The following is an 18,296-nucleotide window of genomic DNA, read 5'->3' on the forward strand; positions in this document are numbered from 1 at the left end:
TTGGTCAGGTCAATCAGGGGTTTGGCCAGGGCACTATAGTTAGGGACAAACTTGCGTTAGTATCCTGCCATCCCTAGAAAAGCTTGGACCTGGGCCTTGGGGGTGGGCCAGTTGGTGAATGCATCAATCTTGGCCGGATCTGGCCTCTGCATCCTGCAGCCTACCCGGTGCCCAAGATACTGGACCTCTGAGCGCCCCACCATGCATTTGTCTGGCTTGAGTGTCAGACCGGCAGCCTTGATGCGGTCTAAAACGGTACCCAGATGGACCAGGTGGTCCTCCCAGGCATAGCTATAGATCGCTATGTCGTCCACGTATGCACAGGCATAATCCTGAAGGCCATCAAGGAGGCGGTCTACCATCTTCTGGAAGGTCGCCGGAGTATTCTTCATCCCAAATGGCATGACCTTGAACTGGTATAGGCTGAATGGGGTGATGAAGGCTGACTTCAGAAAAGATTCTGGCTCCAGGGGGATTTGCCAGTACCCCCTTGCAGTGGTCTAGGGTGGTCAGAAAGTTGCCACGAGCGATGTGGTCTAGGTCATCCACCCCGGGCATGGGGTAGGCATCTGTCATGGTTCCGTCATTAAGCCTACGATAGTCTACACAGAACCAGGTGCTTCCGTCCCGCTTGGGGACTAAGACCCCCGGGGATGCCCAGGGACTTTTGGACAGCTTAATAACGCCTAGGTTCAGCATTTCCCTGAGCTTGCTGTGCATACTTTCCCTAACTGATACGAGGAGACACGGTACGCTGGCTGCCCAAGGGGTGCCTTCCCCGGGTCAGTGGAGAACATGTCTTGTCGACCCTCTAAGACCTGCCTGACCTTTCTGCTCAATCGCTAGCCTCTGGTCTAGTTTTATGTCCCTTACACCTGTGGGCATCCTACTCCACCCGGGTAGCTCCGGCATGGGGAGGCTCTCCGAGTCCTCCATGGCCGGAGCGCATATGGCGGCTACCTCCTCCTGCCTCTCCTGGTATGCCTTCAGCATGTTCACATGAAATTTGGCTACCAGGTAGGTTGTATCGCAGAGTTGCTCTACCACTCGGTATGGTCCCTGCCAAGAATCCTGTAGCTTGTTTGTTTTGACAGGCTTCAGGGCCAGGACCTTTTGCCCTATATCTAAAGTGCAGTTACGGGCATTTTGGTCGTACCACCACTTCTGCCTATGTTGGACGACTTGAAGGTACGCTTGTACCCTATTGGCAAGGTCCTTCAGTTGGTCCCTGAACTCAAGGACACACCCCACGATGGAGTGTCCTTCTTCTCCAACTGACCCTTCCCAGTGGGCTCTAAGCAAGGGAGAAAACCCAGTGGATTCATGGGGCACCTTCCTGTAAGCGAATAGGAGGTGCGGCAGGTATCTTTCCCAGTGTTTGTGAGAGGTCAAGAAAAGTCCTAAGCAACTGCTTCAGGGTCCCGTTAAACCTCTAGCATAGCCTGTTAGTCTGGGGGTGATATGGAGAGCTGGGCAGAGGTTTTATCCCGCAAAGCATTTCTGAACTGGGTTCGCTGGACAGAGATGATCTCCCGGGAGAAACCCACCCTGGCAAATATCCAGAGCAGCGCATTGGCTACTGTATCTGCCTGGATATTAGCCAGGGGAATAGCCTCCAGGTATCGAGTGGCATAGTCTACCACAGTCAGGATATACTTCTTCCTGGAGGGACTGGGACGGGTCAAGGGGCCAACAATGTCTACAGCTAACCTGCTGAATGGTTTGTCAATAATGGGGAGGGGGTGCAGGGAGGCCTTGGAGTGGTCTCCAGTCTTGTCTACTCTCTGGCAAAAGTCACAGGTCCTACAGTACTGTCTAACGTCCCCTGTGACCCCTGGCCAGAAGGTCTGAGTTAACCGATAACTGGTTCTAGTAATCTCTAGATGTCCGGCCAAGGGAATGTTGTGCCCTATGCGCAGTAGGTCATACCTATACTTCTGGGGTACCATCAGCTGGCGCTTAGGCATCTGCCAGCCTCCCTCCCTCTTGGTAACCCTGTCTTCTGTGTTAACATTATATAAAAAATGAAACGATCTTACCAGAATCCACACCGTGGAAGAGGAACATGGCCCTTCAAGTGTGACAGGTGGTAGCAGCGTTCCTGATATGGACTTGAGAGAAGAAAGCAATCTGCGAAACTCATCAACGCCGATTGCTGAAGAAGCGGTTAATGAGTCGGGATGGTGTTGCAAAGAGAAGCTCCCTCTGCATCTCCAGACTCTAACGTTCACCCAGGCCCTCAAGCTGAGAAGCTTTGAAGGCCTACTTAAACTCCCATCCCATAGCGAAGGGTAGAACCCCTTATAAGAGACCTCCAATTTTCCCAGCACCTCTCTGCCACCTCCTGTGACAAAAGGCAAAGAATGACTGGGGGATGACGGGAGTGGGGGAGGTATTTAAGCCTTTGGCTGGGGTGTCTTTGCCTCCTCCTGGTGGCCAGGTTCTTAATTCCCCACTAGTAATGAATAATGCAGTGGACTCTCCTCCCCTTTAAATGGAAATTGAGAGTTCAGCCAGCACAATCGTTTGTAAAAATGGAGTTCCTTTATTTCTTTGACTAAATTAAAAAGACATTTGAGCAGTTTTATCAGGATAGATTGTCTGACATGTTTCGTCCATCAGGCCTTAATCATAGACATAAACCAAGGTAAAATAATCTAAAATATATATCTGTAGCCTTTTCACAATTGGATAGCCCTAATCATGTGACTAAATTGAATGCAAAGAATCATTTAACCCTATGTTTTCACTTATTCTATGTGGGACTAAGCATTCATGGTAATAAATTTGCGAAACACATTTGCAAAACATAAATAATAAAAAAAAATTATATATATATATCTCAACAAACAAAATGAAGCACTCACTGGACTTTTGTCATCAAGGTGATAAATTTATTCAGTGACGTTTCTCGGACCTTTAGCGTCCCTTCTTCTGACAATCAAATAGTGCAAACAATCAAACTTATAAAGGCCTTCAGCCCCCTCCCCAAAAGTGAACTCCAATCGTAGGAGATTGTGTGCAAAACTAAGGGGCTAAACCATTCTGTTAGCCCTGATCAACAAAGTTCATACAAAAAAGAATATATACAAAACCATACAATTATATGTGTAATAATGTGTAAAGAAAGTGGATGTGTATATACACTGATTCCACAAAACTCCTTTGCACACACACACACGTGTGTGTGTGTGTGTGTGTAACTGTATGTGATTGTATAATTATATATATATAAAAAAAAATTGTGTGTGTATGTGGCTTACACTGCTTAATTTGTTAATCATACCACTGTTCACAGTTAGAATGACTGTCCAAGAAAACATGACAATGCTGTGTGTCATAAGACCTAATAACTGGCTAGTGGCTACTATTTAATCACATCACATCACAGGCAGCAAATTTTATTTTAACTATTTTTTGTTTTGTATTTTTATGCTCCAAGAGTGTATTGGACATTGAAAAACAGTACATTAAGATTCTGAAGTGTTAAATAAACTTTGTAACGCAAAATGAAGGTGTTAGTCAATTATAAGAAAATTGTGATTAAATCGCAATCACGTTTTTTTCCCCAAAATAAAAATCGGGATTTTTTTTGCCCATATCGCCCAGCTCTAGTGTGTATGACTAGCGACCCTGAAGATTTATATTTGTGCAGTCCCTGCATTGCTCTATATTATTCATGTGGTTTTAATACAAATTATTTAACCATTACACCGTGTATAAAAACTGCAAAAATATAAATCCTCACACACTGTATTATGTGATAACCTGAAGCGCACAATACGTTGTGAAAAAACTCCAATATGGCTTTGCCCTGTATTAAAAAGCAGAGCTTCACCACCTGTAAAAAGGGGAAATATGAGTAAAGCTCTAAAGAGAACTGCAGGCAGAGGAGGAGAAACAATATTATGGGGAGTAGTGACCGTTGTGTTGTAGTTGTGCCCAGTGGTTTAATGTCACTTTAATGCTAAATAGTGACGGTTATTTGTCTCATATGAGATGAATCTGTAATGATCTGTGTTTATGACAGTATAAAACCGCAGTGGGACCATCACAGTAGTAAACTTCATTAGAACCAGTAAAACCCCTGATTTACTGCTCCCTGCATGTGATCAACAACACCACATGCACATTATAGTAACTGCACAGCTCTGTGCCTATAAACCTTATTAAACCCCTGATTTACTGCTCCCTGTATGTGATCAACAACACCATATACACATTATAGTAACTGCACAGCTGTGCCCATAAATCGTATTAAACCCCTGATTTACTGCTCCCTGTATGTGACCAACAACACCATATACACAATATAGTAACTACACAGCTTTGTACCTATAAACCTTATTAAACCCCTGATTTACTGCTCCATGTATGTTACCAACAACACCATATACACAATATAGTAACTACACAGCTCTGTGCCTATAAACCTTATTAAACCCCTGATTTACTGCTCCCTGTATGTGATCAACAACACCACATGCACATTATAGTAACTGCACAGCTGTGCCCATAAATCGTATTAAACCCCTGATTTACTGCTCCCTGTATGTGACCAACACCATATGCACATTATAGTAACTGCACAGCTCTGTGCCTATAAACCTTATTAAACCCCCGATTTACTGCTCCCTGTATGTGACCAACACCATATGCACATTATAGTAACTACACAGCTCTGTGCCTATAAACCTTATTAAACCCCTGATTTACTGCTCCCTGTATGTGATCAACAACACCACATGCACATTATAGTAACTGCACAGCTCTGTGCCTATAAACCTTATTAAACCCCCGATTTACTGCTCCCTGTATGTGACCAACACCATATGCACATTATAGTAACTACACAGCTCTGTGCCTATAAACCTTATTAAACCCGATTTACTGCTCCCTGTATGTGATCAACAACACCACATGCACATTATAGTAACTGCACAGCTCTGTGCCTATAAACCTTATTAAACCCCTGATTTACTGCTCCCTGTATGTAACCAACACCATATACACATTATAGTAACTGCACAGCTCTGTGCCTATAAACCTTATTAAACCCCTGATTTACTGCTCCCTGTATGTAACCAACACCATATACACATTATAGTAACTACACAGCTCTGTGCCTATAAACCTTATTAAACCCCTGATTTACTGCTCCCTGTATGTGACCAACACCACATGCACATTATAGTAACTGCACAGCTCTGTGCCTATAAATAGTGATGCACCGAAATGGAAATTCTGGACCGAAACCGAATCCGAAAATCCGGGATGCACTTGGCCGAAAACCGAAACCGATACCGAAAATGTGTTTTTTCCAATTAATTTTTTTTTTTTTTTGCATAATTAGAGCCAATAAAAAAGCCCACACTTTTATTGAAAGTAATACACTAAAATTGGACCAAAATATCTTAAAACAATAATATGCTACACAATAATTTTACCAAAAAAAAAAAAAAAGAAAAAAATGCAATTTTCGGCCAAAATGTTTCCTCACTTAAAACAATTATAAATATCATTATATTGTATTCTTCATTTAGTTCTATGTAACAAAATCATATTTAACAGTTTTTTTGTTTTTTTTACAAATTATCCAAATAAAGTATAGTCCTAGAAAACTCATTATATGCAGAACAGTAAGTCAAGTAATGAACTTAAACAGCAGCTCTAGGCTAGCATCACATTTGAAACATGCTACACAATAATTTTACCGAAAATAACAGGCAAAAAACCCGAAAACCGAAATAGCCAAAAAGGCTATTATCGGCCGAAACTTTCTGCGGCCGAAATTTCGGTGCATCCCTACCTATAAACCTTATTAAACCTCCGATTTACTGCTCCCTGTATGTGACCAACACCACATGCACATTATAGTAACTACACAGCTCTTTTCCTATAAACCTTATTAAACCCCTGATTTACTGCTCCCTGTATGTAACCAACACCATATACACATTATAGTAACTGCACAGCTCTGTGCCCATAAAACTTATTAAACCCGATTTAGTGCTCCAAGTATGTGACCAACACCACATGCACATTATAGTAACTACACAGCTCTGTGCCCATAAATAAAATTATTATATATTTTTAAACCCCTGATTTAGTGTTCCCTGAATGTGATGATCACCACCACATACACATTATAGTAACTACACAGCTCTGTGCCTATAAACCTTATTAAACCCCTGATTTAGTGTTCCCTGTATGTGACCAACACCACTACATACACAATATAGTAACTACACAGCTCTGTGCCTATAAACCGTATTAAACCCCTGATTTAGTGTTCCCTGTATGTGACCAACACCACTACATACACATTATAGTAACTACACAGCTCTGTTCCTATAAACCTTATTAAAGTGAATGTAAAGTTGAGCTTATTAGCGCAAGTCATACAATAGAAGTTAAAAAAAAATGAATGAGACTTTTATTCATGAAATCTTTAGTATATACTTATCTTCACAGATATTTCGCATGAAATACTATACGGATAAGAGCTGATCCTCCGGTCGCCATATTCAGCAATTGATTGACAGATGACTTGTAACGGCACCCCCAACCATAAAAGGGTTAAACCGCCGTTTAGTAGATCTTCCCTTTCAGAGGCACAGCATACAGTAAATTTCCCCTATCCCTCCCCCCAAGCATGAGTCAAAGCTCCATGGTGAGGGTCAAACAGATATCAGCAAGAGCTGTGGGTTTATTGTTCTTATATACACATTCTTACACATTAGTACCACCCACAGGGTTTTGTAAAACAACCAATAAACACATACAATACTCTCAGACACTCCCACACAAAATCCTCCCCTCTGCCTGATGCAATTACCTTACACAATGGTTGATACAATTACCTTACACAATGGTTGATACAATTACCTTACACAATGGTTGATACAGTTACCTTACACAATGGTTGATACAGTTACCTTACACAATGGTTGATGCAGTTACCTTACACAATGGTTGATGCAGTTACCTTACACAATGGTTGATGCAGTTACCTTACACAATGGTTGATGCAGTTACCTTACACAATGGTTGATGCAGTTACCTTACACAATGGTTAATACAATTACCTTAAACCAGTTCCACAGAGTCTTCTATCCTGGAGATAATTGGGAAATACAATTATCTCCAAGGGCAGAGGCAAAACTCCATTGAACACATGGTAGCAAAAGACAATAATATACATAAAAATATATAACTGTGCAGCTATTGCATAAAACAGGTACATTCAACAAATCCCCAGATAGCCTAGATCTGAGCGCACATTATTACTGAATGGCGCTCAGGTCACACACATACAGTTCAATTGCCATAAAACCAAAGTCTTTCGTTATACAAATGGGCTACATGGCATAGCTATCTGGGGTATCACTGTTCAAATAGGGCAAGTACTGAATGACCCGGCTTTCGAGTCTTTGCAGGGGAAAAGTAAGCTGTTCAACATGGGGCCATAGTCTAAAGGCAGCAGGTGGGCGACCAGGCTCCTCCAATGCACAGTGGCGAGATTGGTCTTGTCACATGACTCATCTGCAATCAACTAATTGTTGTTTCCCCCGGGGGGGTTAAGCCCCTTTGCACAAACGTCACGGCCCGAAGGAAAACAACGATTAGTTGATTGCAGATGAGTCATCTGTCAATCAATTGCTAAATATGGCGACCGGAGGATCAGCCCTTTTCCGTATAGCATTTCATTTGAAATATCCTCAGATAAGTATATACTAAAGATTTCATGAATGAAAGTCTCATTCAATTTTTTAACTTCTATCGTATGACTTGAGCTAATAAGCTCAACTTTACATTCACTTTAAAACCCTAATTTAGTGCTCCCTGTATGTGACCAACACCACCACATACACAATATAGTAACTACACAGCTCTGTGCAAATAAACCTTATTAAATCCCTGATTTAGTGTTCCCTGTATGTGACCAACACCACCATATACACAATATAGTAACTACACTGCTCTGTGCAAATAAACCTTATAATAAATCCCTGATTTAGTGTTCCCTGTATGTGACCAACACCACCACATACACATTATAGTAACAACACAGCTCTGTGCCTATAAACCTTATTAAACCCCTGATTTAGTGTTCCCTGTATGTGACCAACACCACTACATACACAATATAGTAACTACACAGCTCTGTGCCTATAAACCGTATTAAACCCCTGATTTAGTGTTCCCTGTATGTGACCAACACCACTACATACACATTATAGTAACTACACAGCTCTGTTCCTATAAACCTTATTAAAGTGAATGTAAAGTTGAGCTTATTAGCGCAAGTCATACAATAGAAGTTAAAAAAAATGAATGAGACTTTTATTCATGAAATCTTTAGTATATACTTATCTTCACAGATATTTTGCATGAAATACTATACGGATAAGAGCTGATCCTCCGGTCGCCATATTCAGCAATTGATTGACAGATGACTTGTAACGGCACCCCCAACCATAAAAGGGTTAAACCGCCGTTTAGTAGATCTTCCCTTTCAGAGGCACAGCATACAGTAAATTTCCCCTATCCCTCCCCCCAAGCATGAGTCAAAGCTCCATGGTGAGGGTCAAACAGATATCAGCAAGAGCTGTGGGTTTATTGTTCTTATATACACATTCTTACACATTAGTACCACCCACAGGGTTTTGTAAAACAACCAATAAACACATACAATACTCTCAGACACTCCCACACAAAATCCTCCCCTCTGCCTGATGCAATTACCTTACACAATGGTTGATACAATTACCTTACACAATGGTTGATACAGTTACCTTACACAATGGTTGATGCAGTTACCTTACACAATGGTTGATGCAGTTACCTTACACAATGGTTGATGCAGTTACCTTACACAATGGTTGATGCAGTTACCTTACACAATGGTTGATGCAGTTACCTTACACAATGGTTAATACAATTACCTTAAACCAGTTCCACAGAGTCTTCTATCCTGGAGATAATTGGGAAATACAATTATCTCCAAGGGCAGAGGCAAAACTCCATTGAACACATGGTAGCAAAAGACAATAATATACATAAAAATATATAACTGTGCAGCTATTGCATAAAACAGGTACATTCAACAAATCCCCAGATAGCCTAGATCTGAGCGCACATTATTACTGAATGGCGCTCAGGTCACACACATACAGTTCAATTGCCATAAAACCAAAGTCTTTCGTTATACAAATGGGCTACATGGCATAGCTATCTGGGGTATCACTGTTCAAATAGGGCAAGTACTGAATGACCCGGCTTTCGAGTCTTTGCAGGGGAAAAGTAAGCTGTTCAACATGGGGCCATAGTCTAAAGGCAGCAGGCGGGCAACCAGGCTCCTCCAATGCACAGTGGCGAGATTGGTCTTGTCACATGACTCATCTGCAATCAACTAATTGTTGTTTCCCCCGGGGGGGTTAAGCCCCTTTGCACAAACGTCACGGCCCGAAGGAAAACAACGATTAGTTGATTGCAGATGAGTCATCTGTCAATCAATTGCTAAATATGGCGACCGGAGGATCAGCCCTTTTCCGTATAGCATTTCATTTGAAATATCCTCAGATAAGTATATACTAAAGATTTCATGAATGAAAGTCTCATTCAATTTTTTAACTTCTATCGTATGACTTGAGCTAATAAGCTCAACTTTACATTCACTTTAAAACCCTAATTTAGTGTTCCCTGTATGTGACCAACACCACCATATACACAATATAGTAACTACACTGCTCTGTGCAAATAAACCTTATAATAAATCCCTGATTTAGTGTTCCCTGTATGTGACCAACACCACCACATACACATTATAGTAACAACACAGCTCTGTGCCTATAAACCTTATTAAACCCCTGATTTAGTGTTCCCTGTATGTGACCAACACCACTACATACACAATATAGTAACTACACAGCTCTGTGCCTATAAACCGTATTAAACCCCTGATTTAGTGTTCCCTGTATGTGACCAACACCACTACATACACATTATAGTAACTACACAGCTCTGTTCCTATAAACCTTATTAAAGTGAATGTAAAGTTGAGCTTATTAGCGCAAGTCATACAATAGAAGTTAAAAAAAAATGAATGAGACTTTTATTCATGAAATCTTTAGTATATACTTATCTTCAGAGATATTTCGCATGAAATACTATACGGATAAGAGCTGATCCTCCGGTCGCCATATTCAGCAATTGATTGACAGATGACTTGTAACGGCACCCCCAACCATAAAAGGGTTAAACCGCCGTTTAGTAGATCTGCACTTTCAGAGGCACAGCATAAAGTAAATTTCCCCTATCCCTCCCCCCAAGCATGAGTCAAAGCTCCATGGTGAGGGTCAAACAGTTATCAGCAAGAGCTGTGGGTTTATTGTTCTTATATACACATTTTTACACATTAGTACCACCCACAGGGTTTTGTAAAACAACCAATAAACACATACAATACTCTCAGACACTCCCACACAAAATCCTCCCCTCTGCCTGATGCAATTACCTTACACAATGGGTGATGCAGTTACCTTACACAATGGTTGATGCAGTTACCTTACACAATGGTTGATGCAGTTACCTTACACAATGGTTGATGCAGTTACCTTACACAATGGTTGATGCAGTTACCTTACACAATGGTTGATGCAGTTACCTTACACAATGGTTGATGCAGTTACCTTACACAATGGTTGATGCAGTTACCTTACACAATGGTTGATGCAGTTACCTTACACAATGGTTGATGCAGTTACCTTACACAATGGTTGATACAATTACCTTACACAATGGTTGATACAATTACCTTAAACCAGTTCCACAGAGTCTTCTATCCTGGAGATAATTGGGAAGTAATACAATTATCTCCAAGGACAGAGGCAAAACTCCATTGAACACATGGTAGCAAAAGACAATAATATACATAAAAATATATAACTGTGCAGCTATTGCATAAAACAGGTACATTCAACAAATCCCCAGATAGCCTAGATCTGAGCGCACATTATTACTGGATGGCGCTCAGGTCACACACATACAGTTCAATTGCCATGAAACCAAAGTCTTTCGTTATACAAATGGGCTACATGGCATAGCTATCTGGGGTATCACTGTTCAAATAGGGCAAGTACTGAATGACCCGGCTTTCGTGTCTTTGCAGGGGAAAAGTAAGCTGTTCAACATGGGGCCATAGTCTAAAGGCAGCAGGTGGGCGACCAGGCTCCTCCAATGCACAGTGGCGAGATTGGTCTTGTCACATGACTCATCTGCAATCAACTAATTGTTGTTTCCCCCGGGGGGGTTAAGCCCCTTTGCACAAACGTCACGGCCCGAAGGAAAACAACGATTAGTTGATTGCAGATGAGTCATCTGTCAATCAATTGCTAAATATGGCGACCGGAGGATCAGCCCTTTTCCGTATAGCATTTCATTTGAAATATCCTCAGATAAGTATATACTAAAGATTTCATGAATGAAAGTCTCATTCAATTTTTTAACTTCTATCGTATGACTTGAGCTAATAAGCTCAACTTTACATTCACTTTAAAACCCTAATTTAGTGCTCCCTGTATGTGACCAACACCACCACATACACAATATAGTAACTACACAGCTCTGTGCAAATAAACCTTATTAAATCCCTGATTTAGTGTTCCCTGTATGTGACCAACACCACCATATACACAATATAGTAACTACACTGCTCTGTGCAAATAAACCGTATAATAAATCCCCGATTTAGTGTTCCCTGTATGTGACCAACACCACCATATACACATTATAGTAACTATATAGCTCTGTGCCTATAAACCTTATTAATTCAGTAAATGCATGCTGTTGCTGTACAACCCCATCACACTAGAAACATTGTGTAATGCAAAGTATGTTAAAAAGAAATAAATATACAACATGTTTTAACCATTTTAAACATGATCAGCTAAAATTAGCTAATATTAAAAATTTTCAATTTTTATTGCACAAATTATCATTAAACACATTTATGTTAAATTATGCAATGAATTTGTGCTTTGGATGTCAGAAAATGATATAATATTAGAAAACATTGCATTGCCCATACCCGGATGGTGTCCCGTTAAAGTAATCAGATAACTCAGGTTACTGTAAATATTATCCCATTCTGATGGCAAAAGCAGGTGACATGCACGTGACGTCCTGCTTACCGCCATGTGCATCAGGTGACATCCTGCTTACCTCCATGTGCATCAGGAAGTTCTGAGGTTTGCTTCTTGTCAGACATCATCTTGTTCAGCACAACTGAATTTGTCAAATATCCTTACGTTTCTTCTTTACTGTATTGTATGTAATCTACAAAATAACAGAGAGAGGTCTCACATACAGATAATCAATATTGTGAATTTTGGATGCCCAACACCCATATTTGAGCATCATAAACAGATTAGGATTCAGATGTCACTGTTTGGTCACAAAGGAATTAAAGTGAATAAAACGGATTAATCCAACAGGACATAGTAATTATCAAAAATAAACCAATACATAAACTGTTCTAACAATACATATTGTATATGTCACTAATTACAGAACTTTAACCCTTACATTTCCAATAATCATTGTCACTAACGTCTTCTACATCTCCTGTATATGTCACACCAACATGTCTCCTCCCCAGCACCTGATATACAGATTATATTATATTATTATTATATTATATTATATAATTATTTTATATTATTATATTATATCATTATAATATTATTATATTATATACTATTAAGAGATTATCTCTACTTTACATACACCGCCCCCTCCTATAGCATCATGTAGAGATATACAGTACTATAGAGATGTCCCATATGTCTTAATTGCACACCCCCAGCACCTTATATGAACACATTGAAATGTTCAAACACACAGCATCCTTTTATATGAACACATTGAAATGTTCAAACACACAGCATCCTGCCTAGTACTGTACATATAGATATATAATATGATAGAGAAGTTCCCTCTGATACACATATGCTGCCTCCTCCCCAGTACCTTATATACAAATATATAATATTTTAGAGGTTCCCTCTGACTGACAAACTAAACCCCCTCCCCAGTACATAATATACAGACACATATTATAAATAAGTTCCCTCTGACTCACGCACAAAGCTACCTCCCCACTACCTTATATACAGAGATATACTATTTTATAGGTTCCCAATGACTCATACACACAGCCTCCTCCCCAGTACCTTATATACAGAGATATAATATTTTATAGGTTCCCAATGACTCATACACACAGCCTCCTCCCCAGTACCTTATATACAGAGAGATAATATTTTATAGGTTCCCAATGAATCACACACACACAGCCTCCTCTCCAGTACCTTATATACATAGATATAAAATTATAGAGGTTCCTATAGACTCACACAAACACAACCCCCCCAGTACCTTATATACAGAGATATATTTTATAGGTTCCCACTGACTCATACAAACAACCTCCTCCCCAGTAAGTTATATACAGAGATATAATATTTTATAGGTTCCCAATGACTCATACACACAGCCTCCTCCCCAGTACCTTATATACAGAGAGATAATATTTTATAGGTTCCCAATGAATCACACACACACAGCCTCCTCTCCAGTACCTTATATACAGAGATATAATATTATAAAGAGGTTCCTATAGACTCACACAAACACAACCCCCCCAGTACCTTATATACAGAGATATATTATAAAGAGGTTCCCATTGGCCCACACAAACACAATTCCCCCCCAAATACCCTATATACAGAGATATATTATAAAGAGGTTCCCATTGACCCACACAAACACAATCCCCCCCAAGTACCTTATATACAGAGATATATTATAAAGAGGTTCCCATTGACCCACACAAACACAATCCCCCCAGTACCTTATATACAGAGATATATTATAAAGAGGTTCCCATTGGCCCACACAAACACAACCCCCCCCCCAAGTACCTTATATACAGATATATATTATAAAGAGGTTCCCATTGACCCACACAAACACAACTCCTCCCAAGTACTTTATATACAGAGATATATTATAAAGAGGTTCCTATTGACCCACACAAACACAACCCCCCCAGTACCTTATATACAGAGATATATTATAAAGAGGTTCCCATTGACCAACACAAACACAATCCCCCCAGTACCTTATATACAGAGATATATTATAAAGAGGTTCCCATTTGCCCACACAAACACAATCCCCCCCCCCCCAGTACCTTATATACAGAGATATAGATATATTATAGAGAGGTTCCCATTGACCAACACAAACACAGCCCCCCCCAGTACCTTATATACAGAGATATATTATAAAGAGGTTCCCATTGGCTCATACACACAGCCTCCTCCCCAATATTTTATATACAGAGATATAATATGATAAAGAGGTTCCCATTTGCCCACACAAACACAATTCCCCCAGTACCTTATATACAGAGATATATTATAAAGAGGTTCCCATTGGCCAACACAAACACAACCCCCCCCAGTACCTTATATACAGAGATATAATATTATAAAGAGGTTCCCATTGACCCACACAAACACAACTCCCCCCCAAGTACCTTATATACAGAGATATATTATAAAGAGGTTCCCATTGACCAACACAAACACAACTCCCCCCAAGTACCTTATATACAGAGATATAATATGATAAAGAGGTTCCCATTGACCAACACAAACACAATCCCCCCAGTACCTTATGTACACAGATACACTATAAAGAGGTTCCCATTGGCTCATACACACAGCCTCCTCCCCAGTACCTTATATACAGAGATATAATATGAAAAAGAGATTCCCATTGGCCCACACAAACACAACTCCCCCCCCCCCAAGTACCTTATATACAGATATATTATAAATAGGTTCCCATTGGCCAACACAAACACAACCCCCACCCAAGTATGTTATATACAGAGATATATTATAAAGAGGTTCCCATTGGCCCACACAAACACTCCCCCCAAGTACCTTATATACAGAGATATATTATAAAGAGGTTCCCATTGACTAACACAAACACAACCCCCCCAGTACCTCATATACAGAGATATATTATAAAGAGGTTCCCATTGGCCCACACAAACACAACCCCACCAAGTACCTTATATACAGAGATATATTATAAAGAGGTTCCCATTGGCCAACACAAACAACTCCCCCCAAGTACCTTATATACAGAGATATATAATAAAGAGGTTCCCATTGACCCACACAAACACCCCCCCAGTACCTTATATACAGATATATAATATGATAAAGAGGTTCCCATTGACCCACACAAACACAACCCCCCCAGTACCTTATATACAGAGACATATTTGTCACGGATATCAGACGGCTAAGGCTACCCCCCACCCACCTACAACCTCACCCCTGTTGTTTCTCAGTGGTTTTGGGCTCCTCAGAGCAACCACCATCACTGGAAGCTGTTTGTTTGCTTTGTGTTGGCTTGTTTTTGTGTTCAGAGAAAAGTTGGTGTATGACCAGGAAAACCCTCCTAGGCTGGCCGGGCTCCTGGAACTCCCGGTCGGCCGCCTTACAACGGACACCCGCCTAACCCCTCTCAGGCTGGCCAGGCTCTTGGAACTCCCAGTCGGCCACAGGACAGCAGAACACCCGCTAAATTTTACCCAGGTCGCTCCAGCAACCATGTGCCCCAGAGCTCTGCTCTTTTGGGGATTAGTAGCCCCTGGGGAGTACAAGGGGTGGGGGAATTGCCAGAGGGGAGCTCCTTTGGGAACCGGGGGTTTTGGACACCCCTAACTTCATCGGACTGTAACTCCGGTCCCCAGTAACGAATCATGTTGATTTTTGGACTGTGAAATCTGGGGACCGAAAGCTTTAAAATGACACCCTGGAAGTGCCGCCGCTCAACCGGGATCACCCCTGAAACCGCCACCCATATGTATTGTGATTATGTGGGACTGTGGCTCCTATGGAGGTGCCGGGCTGTCTGGAGGGGCGGGAATGGCGGGAAAATAGTGGGATTGTCCAGGGTCTTATCAAGATGAGCTGACTGTATAAAAGTAGATTGTGTTTTCAATAAAATCAGTTCCTGTGTAACCTGAATCCTAGTGTGTCTAGTTATTTGGGTTAGCTCCAGCTAAAATCACTTTCCTGAGCTACATAGCAGCCTGTTCCAGGCAGAGGAAGGACACGCTGGAAGAGCTACCTAGTCTGGGTAGCTGGAGTCTGCCACAGGGTGGGACCCTGAGTACTGGTGCTGTCAGGCATCAGGGGTGTCTACAGGCTGTGGTCACTTGCCAGCTACATAGCTGCAGTCAGCAGGGAGGAAGCAGGACCCCTTTTGGCGGAGCCGGGGGTATCCGTCACAATATTATAAAGAGGTTCCCATTGACCCACACAAACATAATCCCCCCAGTACCTTAACAAGGAACAGTTCGGTGTCTGTGTAGGGGAGCGCGCTCTGCTCTGTTGCCGTGAGGCTTGAGGGGATGGAGATTCCAGTTCTCCGTAACGGCCCAATGGAGAGTGGGTGTGCGTGCAATACAATCAGCTGTCTAGCTGTGCAGCCCTGGACAAGTCTGCCAACAAATCCAAGTAAGATACAAAATTCCTCCAAAGTTGGGCGCACCACAATGACAGGCTGTAGACTCACGGGATGAATAAAATCCAATTTTATTATAAAGCACTACGTAAAAACATGTATGGGCTCACCAGCCCAGTGAAAGCTCACAGATAAAAGCACAGGTGTGTCAGGAAACAATGCAGATGCGTTTCATGAGCATGCTCACTTGTTAACTGCATAAGGAGTGACCTGCACACACCTTTATTTATACCACAATTTTAAAGGTACAGTACACATGTGTGTGGCATAAATGTGTTGAACATGAACTGTAAAAAACATTATGGATTAACATTCACAGTCTATGGCAATGTGATACATAGTGTTCTAAATGTTCAAAGATCAAAAGTAAATATATAATATACATTAATACAATTGACTTGTAACTCTAACATTAAGATTGTGATTCCAAACTTTAAGTTATAGTTAGAGGCATATATTTACTGGCTGTAATAAAAATACAAATACAAGTCAGGAGTAAATCCTCACAATATGTATCATTCTATCTAACTAGAGTCAAAGTATGGAATATTATTAATCCTATAAAGAAAGATATATATGTATGTTTATTTGTTACAACCTTAATACAGAGTATATGTATTTAAACTATGTATACAGTGTGAAACACCTAATAGATATATAAATGTTTATCAAATGACTTTCTTATTAATTATGCGAAGTTATATTAAAGAGTATCAGTATTCTAATGTTTGACCCTAAATAGAATGCAATATAATTTACCAGCTGTATGTATAGATACAAATTCTAAGTAAATAGATCAAGATCCCTTCTCATATTTAGTCCTTGTGGGTTACTTGTTTCTAGTGAGAAAATCCAAAAGACCTCTCTTTTGTTTAATTTATCTTCCCTATTTCCACCTCGTGAGCAACATGGTCTATCCCTTGCAATGACAAACTAGACATAGCAGAGTCATGTAAGTTTTTAAAATGTCTGGATATTGGGGTATCAGATTTTTCATCTTTCCCAGAACGCAGATGTTCCAGAAACCTGTCCTTGACGGGGCGTTTCGTTTTGCCTACATATTGGATATTACAAATGAGGCACGTTAATAAATATACATGAGTAGTATTGCAGTTGATGAAGTAATTTATCTTGTGTTCATGTTGAGTCGTGCTAGAGTGAAAAACATTTCCCTCTGATACATGCTCACATGTTTTGCAGCCATTCCTTCTGCATTTATAGAAACCTTTTCTACCTTTAAGCCAACTTGTATTTGTCTTACTCATCATATCAGATGGAGATAGATGATTAGCCAAAGTCTTTCCTCTCTTAGGTATAAAGTTAACTCCCTGTTGTACTATTTCTTTCAGGATGGGATCAGTGTAAAGAATCGGAATACTTTCTTTAATTATGTTGCATATTTTATAATAATCTGTACTGTATGTAGTTATGAATTTTGGTGTAGATTTTTTAATTTGTTTGTCTTTCTTTTTGTATTTAAGGCATTCCTCCCTAGGTACATCTTTTATGCTGTTTTTAGCTGCATTCAGAATTTTATCAGTGTAACCTCTTTGTTTTAACCCCCCAAGGCAGAACATAGTGCGATCTGCGATGTCATCGCAGAAACTGCAGCATGTCTGCAGAGAGAATTGCCAGATCCTTTGCGCAGAGAATTTTCCTAAAGTAAAAGTTTATTCTGC

At 40.6% G+C, this 18,296-nt stretch overlaps 1 protein-coding gene across 2 annotated transcripts in view; it reads right to left on the minus strand.

Annotated features, from left to right (window-relative positions):
- The window catches only part of LOC128652799 (oocyte zinc finger protein XlCOF6-like), a 147,806-nt gene that overhangs the window by 120,959 nt on the left and 8,551 nt on the right, over positions 1 to 18,296 (minus strand). For both annotated transcript variants that reach the window (XM_053705737.1, XM_053705738.1), the window contains exon 2: positions 12,226 to 12,339. In XM_053705737.1, coding sequence (XP_053561712.1) covers positions 12,226 to 12,274 — 49 coding nt within the window. In that variant the 5' untranslated portion in view covers positions 12,275 to 12,339. The remainder of the gene's footprint in view (positions 1 to 12,225; positions 12,340 to 18,296) is intronic.

Source organism: Bombina bombina, chromosome 3, assembly GCF_027579735.1.
Source record: "Bombina bombina isolate aBomBom1 chromosome 3, aBomBom1.pri, whole genome shotgun sequence".
In the NCBI taxonomy this organism is placed as follows: domain Eukaryota; kingdom Metazoa; phylum Chordata; class Amphibia; order Anura; family Bombinatoridae; genus Bombina; species Bombina bombina.